The 12,526-nt window shown below is 39.9% G+C and overlaps 1 protein-coding gene across 4 annotated transcripts in view; it reads left to right on the forward strand.

The window, feature by feature from the left end:
• Positions 1-12,526, forward strand: part of LOC127378482 (ETS translocation variant 5) — a 79,443-nt gene that overhangs the window by 65,318 nt on the left and 1,599 nt on the right. The window contains exons 1-12 of one of the 4 annotated variants that reach the window (XM_051427337.1): positions 3,467-3,626; positions 4,908-4,973; positions 5,462-5,546; positions 6,143-6,190; positions 6,375-6,425; positions 10,030-10,138; positions 10,249-10,500; positions 10,698-10,975; positions 11,068-11,133; positions 11,266-11,334; positions 11,448-11,599; positions 11,714-11,821. In XM_051427337.1, coding sequence (XP_051283297.1) covers positions 4,926-4,973; positions 5,462-5,546; positions 6,143-6,190; positions 6,375-6,425; positions 10,030-10,138; positions 10,249-10,500; positions 10,698-10,975; positions 11,068-11,133; positions 11,266-11,334; positions 11,448-11,599; positions 11,714-11,821 — 1,266 coding nt within the window. In that variant the 5' untranslated portion in view covers positions 3,467-3,626; positions 4,908-4,925. Of the gene's footprint in view, positions 1-3,466; positions 3,627-4,907; positions 4,974-5,461; positions 5,547-6,142; positions 6,191-6,374; positions 6,426-10,029; positions 10,139-10,248; positions 10,501-10,697; positions 10,976-11,067; positions 11,134-11,265; positions 11,335-11,447; positions 11,600-11,713; positions 11,822-12,526 lie in introns of those variants that run through there. The other 3 variants (XM_051427338.1, XM_051427339.1, XM_051427341.1) reach the window with 3 other exon arrangements.

The raw sequence follows: 12,526 nt of genomic DNA on the forward strand, positions 1-12,526 counted from the left end.
ATAATTATGAAATATAAAGTCATAATTGTGACATAATATGTCATAATAATGTAATAATACTAATTCATCTAATAATAAATTTGACTTTGTACCTCATAAATTCACTTTCCCATCCTCCACTGGGGTCAGAATATTCTCATACAGCATCAGTGACTGGTGCTGGTTGAAACTCTGGAGAAACGTGAAGAATTGTTGGACTATGACAAGTAGAGAAGAATCTAATTTAACACAACAAACGGTGTAGTCCAAGTGTCCTCTTTTGTTTCACTTCATCTGGATTTATACTGTGATCAACATTTCCTTATTTTGGTAGGACTATTCTTTCTTTAAATCATACTATTATTATTAGATTAGATTATTTTATAATTGTATAAACTAGCTCTAACTTAAATTCATCAGATAGTATGTATTAATTGTGTTTTTGTTAGTGAACATCAACCCTAAAAGGCATTTATCTGATATTTAGAATTAGTTAAAACTATTGTTTTTAAGAGGAAATCATGAGGCTATAAGATAATATTTATTAAAATTTACAATTTTTGTGGATTTGTCTTTTCAATTTGACCTTTTTTGTTACTACCTGTTCACAACATGTATTGGAACGCTGTAACTTTGCATTATTGCTAAAAACAAGAAACAATAATATATCATATTGAGTATTATAATTTTAAACCGTATAAGCAAGAGAAATCATAAAAACCATAAACACAGCCTGCAGACACGTTTGATAAGAACCTGTAAGACTCATTTCCTGACACAGGATGTGTTCGATTATATCATGCTTGTTGATCTGCCAGAATGGAAGAATAAAAATCATTGATGTGATATGAACACAGTAGTAGACACGTGATGGCTGAGCAAACGGGAGAGTTTGCAAATCAGTAACAGAGCTGCTGAGCTCAGCTGATGTTTGAACTGGAACTTTTATCACACACGGATCCGTTCTGGCTTTCCCCAGCGCTGAACAAGCAGTTTGTAAGTAGAACACAAACAGTCACTGCACCCTGCAAAACAGAAAAAAACCATCCACCTGTAGAGGTCATCGGGTCTTAAGTCATAAGACGGGACTTTTATTTTCAAAAGCAAGCACTACAAATGGGGTTTCCAGTGCTCAGTGCACATGAATCTGCAACCATATATTCAATTGCATTAAAGGTGCAGTAATTAGTGTTTTATTCTGTCGGTTGTCTTCTGCTTAGCTAATTTTAAGATGCTTGTTTCTATTGTTAAAATCTCACTTTATTTCTCTATGTTGGTCTAGTGCCATGATGGGTTAGCAACAGACAGACATCATTTCAAGCTGTAGGTGATTGACAGTTCTGTGACTCAATCAGATATCAGCTGGAAATCTTCTGTACCTTATTAGACAAATGTACGGCTAGTCTTTGCATTCAATTTGGAACAGTGTTCCATACATTGCTGCCCAAAATCTATTTAATCTTTTATCTTGAGGCTTTGAAAATAACTTCAACTTTGTGTCATTTCCTCTCTGGACCAGAAAGTCAATGGAGCACAAGTTTATTATTGCAGAAATATCGGCATCTATAGGCCCACCCTAACATTGTCATGGGGTGTTGTTGTCTTCTTGTGTGTGTCGTGTTTCATTCATTTCATTGGCTTATGGACCATGGACATAACGAAGGACACAAAAGCTAAACATTCATTCTGTGAACTGTACTCTTATGCTGTTTTATACCAGATTCCCACCCTACCTGTGTTATGTAACTTAAAAATAATGACATCACAATAACAAGATAATTCCTTTGTTTAGGTGGCAGGAGTGAAAATTAGTCATCCTCAACAGCTGTTGTGCTATGGTTTCAGCACGATGAAGGCAGTTGATACAAAATATGATGTGGTTCTACAGGATACTTTTTTTTTACTGGACAAATCATGTTTTTCCCAAATAATATCCAGATATTTAGGCACTCTAGTATCATGACTGGGTTGAAAAATAATGCATATAGCTGCTGTAAGTGGGAAGAATCGCCCCTGACCCCCCTAAGCTCTGAATGTTCACAACATCTGGCTCCCCCCCTGTTAAGAAGGCCAAAAGTTAATAAATGTTTACATAATTTTGAACATAAAAAAAGAAAAGAACATAAAGATGGCTGAAATGAATTCATGATTGAATTTATATTTAGTTGGTTTTGCAGTTTATAGAACTTTCTCAAGACAGTACGGAGCTACGATAACTGCACTACAGGTTGAGGATATAGCATATTGCATCACAATTACACTTCCACTGTTGTTTCTGCGATTATTCATAAGCAGGGACAATTCTTTGAAATTACAATGTTCAGTGAGGTGGTGCGTGTTGTATCAGGGCTTCTCCTGACCTTCAAACCTTTTGTCTTTTTTGTCCAATTTTGGAGCAAAGCGCGGGTAACTGCAGTGTTTGAACACTGTAGATTTCCTTTCATTAGTAAGAGCCATCAGTTATCAAAGAGGTACTTTATGAGAACCTCACTGCTGGCCTATAAAAGCACTAAATACCACGTTTAGCACATGATCAGGTGACACTCTGCAGCGGTCGGTAATGAAGTGGAACGAGATCAAAGTGGAATTAAAAGTGGAGAAAGTGCTCTGCCACCCACTGAGATGAATGGACTTTGAAGCAGTCATGTGTGAACCTCGATTAAATCTATCATGTTACAAAACTGCGAAGAGGTGGTACAGTATTCTACGCTTCAACAAAAGCATCCTGTTCCAGCAACTTAAATGCAACTAACATTACTCATTATTTTCAATATGAATTAGTGCTCAGTTGATTAATTGTTTAATGTATTAAATGCTAGAAAATAGCAAAACATGCACATCATAATTTCCCACAGCTCAGAGTGACATCTTTGACCAACAGTCAAAACCAACCAAATAAAGACATTTGATTTACCATGATACAGAACAGAAATCATCACATCTGAGAAACTGCAAACAGTTGTATTTTTGCTTGATAAATGATTTAAATGATTAATTATCGTTTAATGAAAGAGTTAATGATTCATTTTCTCAGTTATGTCATTGTGCCATATTTAAGTCCAATGAGCGATGGTCACCATAAAACCATCACCAATCTAAAAGCAACTAGTTGGTTTTCATTAATAAATGTCTATATATATAAACTATTATTGGATGTTAGTTAAATTGTTTTGTATATTGTTGAACAAAATCATGTAATCGAATAGAATTCAGTAATTATTACAAATTAGCTAAACCATTACAATCATTTATTGCAATTTTGTACAGTTATGTAATCATTTACATTTATAACTGAGAAGTAAATTTGGATTTATGTATGTATTCATTTGTTTACTTAGTTATTTAATGGAATGGGAGCTCTGGCCCTTTAAGAGAGCTGTGGATCCATGAATGAAACGCAGCCATTCATAAAAAACACAAGGGACGGACGTCAGTGCAGCCTTGAACACGATTGGCTCGCCCTTTGACTGACTTTGCGTTCCAGCCAATGGGAGCGCAGCAAAGGGCTCGGTTTAGATACAGCGATCGGAGCTCTTCATTGAGAAAAATCCACAGCCGAGTTTTTATTCGAGGAGCTGCAGGGGATGTAGGGGAGGAAATCTGCGTCCACATCATTTCTCACACTGCCAAGAAACTTCACTTATCACGTGAGTGCTGCATTATTATTCTTTTACCGGAATAAAAGCTAGCGAACACGCGCGGGCTGGTTTTGCTTTGTTTTGTGACATAAACGTCAAGCGGGGACCGTCGGTGTGTCGCTGGCAGAGAAGGGAGCAGATATGGGTTAAGAGGCGAACGCCATTTTCTGAAAATCAAAGGCAACATTGCGTCCATTTCCTCGCATCTGTCAGGTCGGCAGCGCGGTATTTCCGTCTGCAGCAGCTGTCTTTACGGCCTGTTAGCACCGCGAATCTTTCTCTGTGCTCTGTGGCAAATTTCTCAATGGTGAGCTTACCCCCCCCCCGCCACGATCAAGTTTCACTTCATTGAGAAAAACAAGGAGGTCCCACGATACGTGCTGTTCTCTCCTGTGCGTCACGCCAAACTCCATTCACAAATCTTTCCTTTTTGTTGCTGTATTGATTTATTGATTGATTGGTTGCTTTATGACCGCGCTGTGCTGGCCCACACGCCGGGTTGGAAGCACCAACAGGAGGAAGCCGGTTCATTTAATTTCGTGCTGACATCGTTACAGCGAACGAAGCAAACTTCACTCACACTTTTCTGCTGTTATTATCGCGACATTCTGCAAACAAAAGCAGCTGTAGGGAGAGGGGTTGTTTACCTACGGAAGCCCGTTAGATGAGAGAGCTATCTTACAGTTATGAGATGAAGATATGGAACCTTTATCTTATGATATAGTTTGTTCATAATGTCATTTAAATGTAAATTCCGTTTGATGAACTTGGTTGGAATCATTTGAGTGGGGAAGTGAACTCTTTCTGGACCAGGACCAGCATGCTCCCTGTGGTGGTTTTCATAAAATGCCTGTAGTATCTTTTTTCTTTTTTTCTTTTGTGGTTTAAAATTGAATATAAAAATGTTCTCATAATACATGAACGAGTTGCTGGTGAAACACACAGTAAGCTCACCGCAGTGCAGTCAGACTGTACGGCTGCTTTCTGTTTATCTCCTCAAAACTGGCATCACCTACTCCAGTGTCTCTGAAGACTTGTTCCTCCAGCAGCTCGTGTCCGATGTAACTTACAGGAGGTTGCATCACCTAAAGGCTTTTATAGCCACTGTAAACCCTGCTGTGGGGTCATGGAGGTTAGAAAAACACAGACACACCATAAAAGCCATGATATTAATATGAATAGATTAGTAGTATTGGTGGAAGTTAATTAGGCCAATCCATTGGGCATTTAGAACATATTTCCCTGACCACTGCTTTCCCTAATCCCTCCTCTCACCCTTCTTTATTTCAGGGTGAAGACTCCTGCAACATGGACGGCTTTTATGACCAGCAGGTCCCTTTTGTGCTCCCTGAGAGTGTGAGTTTGAAACATTAAAGTCCTCTCCTGTCAAATATCTGTTTTTCTTCTTGTTCCTACAGTGTAATGTTTGATCGTCACTGTGCAGTTTGACACTAGAAGGATGTTTTCACTTTAATTTGCTGAAAGTGGAAAGTCTCCTGTGCTCACTGAACATCTGATTTTTAAGGGGCAGGGCCTACCAGCATAAATTGTGACTTTACAAATAGTTAGGAAGTCAGTCCTGGTCCAGTATCAGCTTGTACAGTGTGATGTAGAAACTTGAAGCCACCAGTACACATCCACTGAGAATGGACTTTACAGTGAAGTAGGAGACATCTTGTGTCCAACAGACAAACTTAGGAAATGAATAGAATTTGCATATTCATTAGTTAATTTTTTTGTGGAAAAAACATATTAGACAAACATTATTGTAATACTATCTGTCTTTACATGAAATTAGGTTTAAAATGTATGTTCACTCAACAGTTTTGTTGTTAAACTTCTAGAAATGCCACACAGAGGATGCTTCGAGATGTCTCAGCGAGCGGAAAAGGAAGTTCATGGACACGGAGCTGGCTCAGGACACAGAAGGTAGGCTCATCATGTCCACATGTAGAAGTGCTGTGAGCGTTTGGTGGTTACCTAAAAAAGGGAAACGTTGGTTTGGTAAGACTGGTGAAAAAGATACATGTAATCCATACATTTGCTGGTTACAAAGTTTGTATGCTGACATCAAAAACTGACTGAAAGTCCATTTGCTGACTTTTTCTAGAGCTTTCAGCTGTATTTTATGGTCTTCCTCCATGGATGGAGCAATTCCATTATAATACTTTATTATTTTTATTGTCTGGACCAACAGATTGTCCTTATGTGATCAGTGTGTGCAATCTGCTGCCTCCTCATTGGCCTCATGTTGATATTTTGAAATTGTAGCATTGACAGATAATATTGTACAGGAATGATTAGGAATAAATCATGTTCACAGGAAACGCTACAATACAGCAAATAAAACAATCTGCACTGTCAAAGTGAGAAAGAATTTGCTAGTTAGAAGAAAAATGTTTAAAAAAGCAACATGGTAATTATATAGAAGTATTGCATGATTTCACTTAAGAAAGCAATAACTATAATTAACTTGTTCAATATTATTACACCTATTTTAATATAACTTCCCAACTGTCTTGCAGAGCTCTTTCAAGATCTGAGCCAGCTCCAGGAAATCTGGATTGCAGAAGGTGAGACCTGCAGGCAAATGTAACAAAACGTCCAACTGTATGATTTTAAAGCCGTGTAGTCAAAGGGAATGTTAATGGGTATTCTGGGAAATGAAGGAAATAACTGATAAACTGTACAAGGAGATAAAAGGGTGAACATTTGATGAGAAGAGTCTTTGATATCCTGTCTTTTCCCCTCTGACAGCTCAGGTTCCTGATGACGAGCAGTTTGTTCCAGATTTCCAGTCCAATAACTGTGAGTAGCTGCTTCTCCTCCAATATTTATAAAGAGAGCTCAGAGCTGCACAACAGGGAGTGGACATTTTGTAGAATAACACGCATTTTTTATTTATGCCTCAACATCCAAATTACATTCTGCTGAATAGCGAAGCACTGAAACAAACCCTGCTCTGACTTGTCAATATGAAAACACCATCAATAACTTCCTCACAAGTACTGCGTGTAGCTGAAATTAGTTCCTGACACATGCAGTATCCTCTTGTCAGTAATACTCAAGTCTTTTTTTTTTTTTTTTTTAAAGTTTACATTTGTGGCCCGTTTTTAAACATTTATGTCTTCAGTAGGAACTAATGTGCTTGGGCCTGAGTGCCTCCGATTTGAATGTAAAGAGCGCTGCAGGAATGAGTCCTAAAACCTGGAAATGAGTTAGCATTTTAGCACTTCCTGTTCCTTCTCCTCAAAGTCAGTGGGTTTTTGGGTAGATGCCTGAAAAAGGATGTGTGGTTTGCACAAGCAAAAGGGGTTTTCACTATTTCTTCTACGACATAAAATACGCCAGTAAATACCCCACCCGTCAACTCTGAAGCTTTTACGTGTTGTAGTTGCTAACTAGTGGCTAAATGAGACTACATGGGTTGTCTGTGACACACGGACAACTTATCTTTACAGCCTTGTTGTCTTTATACTCGCGCTCTTGCAAACTATTCTAACTCTAACTGAAAAAAGTGGTGTGTTCATTTGTGAAGATTATCTTGCTGAGCAAAACGTATGTATCGTAAACCTTTATTTGCCACAGAGCTTATTTTCTACAGTAATTCAAAATCCAAATCCTAACCCTAAAAGAACATTTTTTATAACAGCGTTTCATAGTATTATGCTATTATTCTATTGGATTGTTAACACTGATATATTAACGTGTGACCAGTATTTTGATGCCATTTTATTGGCTGTTTAATCTAAAACAATGTATCATGTTTTATTATCTGATCATGTTTTGTATCTAAAGTCTTAATCTGTAAAGTAACCAGTAACTAAAGCTGTCTGATAAATGTAGCGGAGGAAAAAAAGTACAATATTCCCCCTTTTTATTGGTGTAAAATAGGATAAAATACTCAAGTACCTTTTTAAAATTGTACTTGAGTACAGTGCTTGAGTAAATGTGCTTTGATACTTTCCACCTGGTTACAAGATACACCTGGTTGATCTGAGTGTGAATGGGTACACTCCATGTACTCCAGGGCCAATGCTGTAAATACAATAGTGTTTATATGACCCTCATACAGCAGTGCCAGTTCAATGATAGCAGTCATATGGCACAGGAAATGGTGGGTGCCATAAAAGAACTTCCAGCGGCTCTACCCGTACTACAGTACCTTTTTAAAAACAACGTCACAGATAAGACCTGAGTTGGAGGAACTAGTACGTTTAGTGCTACTGCCAAACACGTACTGCATGTATTTATTGCTGCTTGATCGCTGCCTCAACACAAAGACTCCCGGTTCTGACAATAAATCTTGACAGCGATTGCGTCTGTATGGAAACATTAGCGCTGCGGTGTCGTCACTGCAGATTCCAGGAAGGCTAAGATCAGATAGGAGGCTTTTTTTCTTCTGCTCAAACACAGAGCTCAAATGTGAGCGGCGGCTCTGGAAACCAAAGGCTGACAGAGAGTGTTGCATCTCTAACCCTTTTTTTATTCTCACATTTAGTTGATTTAGTAGTATTTTAAAATGTTAATTATTACAAAGAAACTGTCAGGCTGGTTATTTGTTTCCCATTGATGTCAGGTGTCAATGTGCCTTGTCTTTAGTTATTTTTGTTGGTTAACCAGTACCCTTTGAATGCCATAAATTCACCTATACTGTATTTCGGTCTCAGCAATAAATATCCCAGAGCATCAGCAGGAATGTCTCATTGTCCTTCTACAAAATTCTACACATTGGCTTTAAATTAGCTTCAGAAATTGCAACTTTTACGTAGTCTGAACTCTTCTGTGTGCATGGGACATGTACAATCAAATACAGTGGTATGCAAAGGTTTGGGCACCCCTTAGAAATATCACTGCATCAGTTTGTCACTTGCTGAGCTTTTGAAGCAGCAACTTCATTTTAACACGTTATACCTTATGGAAACAGAAACATCTCAGTAGTGAAATCATTTTTATTGGTCCAACAGAAACATTTTTATGTGCATTTAAACAAAAATAGGCATGTGCATAATTTTGGGCACCCCAAAGAAATAATTCCATCAATATTTAGTAGAGCCTTCTTTTGCTGCAGAAACAGCCTGTAGACCTCCTATAGCCACAGACACCCCTGAAGTCTGGCAGGTGGTATTTTGGAAAAATTCCTCCATACAAAACGCCTCCAGTTCAGTCAGGTTTCTTGGCTTCCGTGCGTAGACAGCCTGCTTCAAATCAATCCATACATTTTCAATGATGTTAAGGTCTGGGGACTGGGATAGCCGTTCCAGAACATTGTACTTCTGCATGAATTCCTTGGTGGATTTGAACAGTGCTTAGGATCATTGTCCTGCTGAAAAATCCAACCCTGGCGTAGCTTCAACTTTGTGACCGACTCTTGAACATTCTTGTCAAGAATCTGCTGATACTGAGAGGAATTCATGTGGCCCTCAACTTCAACAATGTTTCCAGTACCTGTGCTAGCCACACAGCCCCAAAACATGATGGACCCTCCACCAAATTTCACAGTAGGCAACAAGTTCTTCTCATGGAATTCAGTGGTTTTTTTTTTACATGCAAACCTCCTCTTGTTCTGACCAAATAACTCTTCGTCTCATCTGACCACAGTATTTTTTTCCAAGATGCTTCTGGCTTGTCCAGATGTGCTTTTGCATACCTCATACGACTCTTCTTGTGATGAACACTCAGGAAAGGCTTTTTGCGCATCACCCTTCCAATGAGCTTTTCCTGCTGCAAAGTACGCTGGATTGTGGAACGATGAACAACTACACCATCTGCAGCCAGATGTTCTTGTAGTTCACTAGAGGTGGTCTGTGGCTTGTCTGTGACCTTTCTAACATCCTTCTCCTGCGTCTTTCCTGTATTTTTTTCAGCCTACCACATCTTTCCTTCACAAGGACTGTTCTTGTGGCCTTCCATTTCTGCACTACATTTCTGACTGTGGAGACACAGTCCAAACCTTCCAGATAATTTCTTGTACCCTTCTCCTAATTCATAATAATGAATTATCTTAGTTTTTAGGTCAGTGGAGAGTTGTTTAGAGGCCCCCATGTTGCCACACTCAAACAAAGAACCTAGGACAAGCACAGCCAGCAATTACCTATGTTAAACAGCTATGTTTACCTATGTTTTCATGATTGGTTCCACCTGTCTTTGTAATTGAAGGTCTCACAAGCTAATCAAAGCAATTTTGTGCTGCAACCTGTCAGCTATAAATCCCTACAGGTCTTGAAATGAATGCGATTAACAGTCCCATTTTTTACATTTTATTTTATTAGAATAAAAATATGTAATGCTACTCTAACAATTTCGGTCTGGAAAACACTCAAATGTCTACATCTCTGTAAGAAAACAAATACCACTGTATCAGGGCACCCATTTATCGTGTGTGTGTGTGTGTGTGTGTGTGTGTGTACAGTGATGTTTCATGGACTACCTGTCAGCAAAGTGAAGCGAGAGCCCAGTCAATCTAAAGACCTGTCTCCCTGCAGAACACCTCATGCTGACATGTGCCTTTACAGTTACAGGTACAGACACATTATTGTATAATAATATAGTAACAAAAAAAATAAATAGTAAGATTTAGCGTGAAACAAATACACACGTACCTGACAGCTCCTTCCTGTTCTCTTCTCAGTGCCTGTGACAACAAAGCTCTGATGCCAGCCTCCACACAGTGTGGCTCTAGCCATCCTGCTGGACCTCTACCCGTACAGCGGCAGTTACAGCCTCCTGCCCCCCAGCTAGCCAATAACTGCCCCCCAAGCCATATTCCTGCCCCGAGCCCCTCCCACCACCAGAACCTCCCACAGGCCAACCAAAGCCAGCAGTTTGCTCTGCCGCGCCCCCCCATCAGCTGCCCCGGGGCACCTTTCAGCACAGAACAAAGGTGAGTTCTGATTAATACTTCTGAAGATAATATGAAATATCCATAATATGTCACTGAGTCGAGTCGTCAGTTTACTCAGTGATAGAAAATGGGTCCCTTAAGGAAAAATGTTGGGAACCACTGTTTTATACAATGTAAGCTGGAAACAAAGTCAGTTCAGACCCTCAGACCTCCACTTGTGTTCCTTCACACTTCAGGTTTCAGCGGCAGCTGTCAGAGCCCTGCTTGTCTTTCCTCCCTCCGGAGAAAACGGTGAACGCGCCGTACCAATCCTCGAGCCGTGATGGGCGGCCGCTGTACCAGCGCCACCTTTCAGAGCCCCTGGTTCCCCAGGGCCCTCGAGGTTTCAAACAGGAGCTGGTGGACCCACAATACCCAGAGCCCGGGCCACCCGGTCAAGGTCTGGCCCAGCCCCAAACTGCCTTCAACCATGTCACAATCAAACAAGAGCCAAGAGACTTTGGCTTTGACTCAGGTGTGTGTGTGTGTGTGTGTAGGTGTGTGTGTTTTATCTGCTCAATGTCTTTCAACCCAAAAGCTTATGAAGACTTGTGACTTGTCTTCCAGAGGTTCAGACCTGCCAGTCGTCACCATTTGGAAAGTCTCCAGTCTTGTACCAGAATAACAGTGTTGGTGAGTGTGTGTGTGTGTGTGTGTGTGTGTGTGTGTGTGTGTTTGTGTGTTTTAGTGTGTGTTTTAAAATAAGTTTTTGTTGTTTTGCCTGAGCCTGCAGAGTTTACCAATATTTTATTTTTTATGCCACAGGGTTCAGTCATGACAGAGAGCCACATTTGTACTATGACGACACTTGTGTTGTGCCAGAAAGACTGGAAGGTAGGACTAGAGTGAATTTGAGCTTTAAAGGATAGCATTAGTATTTATAACAACTGATAATCTAGGAGGAACAGACCTGATTCTCACTGTGTCCTGTTTGACTGTGTATGCAGGTAAAGTGAAGCAGGAGGGTTTGCCGTACCAGCGCCGCGGCTCCCTGCAGCTCTGGCAGTTCCTGCTCACGCTGTTGGACAACCCGGCCAACGGACACCTGATCGTCTGGACGGGACGCAACATGGAGTTCAAACTAATAGATCCTGAAGAGGTCAGCCATCACCGAATCCCACACAGGGTCCTCATTAAAGGCTTAATGTAGAAAATGGTGAAATATATTTGGTTTAGTGTGCCGTGATTACCTTTCCTTTCCTCCTGTGTTCAGGTGGCTCGGCTGTGGGGGATCCAGAAGAATCGACCGGCAATGAACTACGACAAGCTGAGCCGCTCACTGAGATATTACTATGAGAAGGGCATCATGCAGAAGGTAAAGGCAGGTCATGTTTCACTTCTCTCCTCCAGTGCTCTTATACGTGGTTGCACATTTATTCTACAAGTGTCGGTTAGATTGGAATCTGCTGTTATGGATGTGCCAACTTTTTTTTTTTTTTTTTTAACAAAAACTATGACAAAAATGTACAGTAGAAATAAAGTGATAAATAAAGTACAGGCTCATACAGAAGATTAATAATCTTCATAGGTAGCTATTATTCACACTCATTCTACAGTCGTTGAATGAGTAGTTATGATATTTAGCCTGATGGTGGGGTGAGATCCAGGTTTTGTACAAGGTTTAAAAAGTTTTGAAAATGCTACATTTTAACCGTTCTGTTTTCAAGGTTAGGAATATGCTCCTTGAGAAAAAGCTTGCTTTTCAACATAATCTGGTGTTTCATTGACACAGTCACTCATGTAGACCAAAAACAATTTCATATTTGAAATGATCCTGTCGTCATATCTGTTTGTCTCCTGGCCTGTTCACTCAACATTCACAGCTAGATAAGTCTTCTGTTGATGCATTAAATACTGATACGCAGGTTTAACTGTGCCCCCTTGAATGCCCCCTTGAATGCCCCCTTGAATGCCCCTAGGGTAGATAAAACACGGTAAAGCACCTCTTAGGTGTATTTCCAGTTGACAAAACATTTAAAAGTTTTTTTTAAATTTGCACAGAAGTTGCCAAATGGTCAGCTATAAT

The sequence above is a fragment of the Dicentrarchus labrax genome, unplaced genomic scaffold (genome assembly GCF_905237075.1).
Source record: "Dicentrarchus labrax unplaced genomic scaffold, dlabrax2021, whole genome shotgun sequence".
Lineage (NCBI taxonomy): Eukaryota > Metazoa > Chordata > Actinopteri > Moronidae > Dicentrarchus > Dicentrarchus labrax.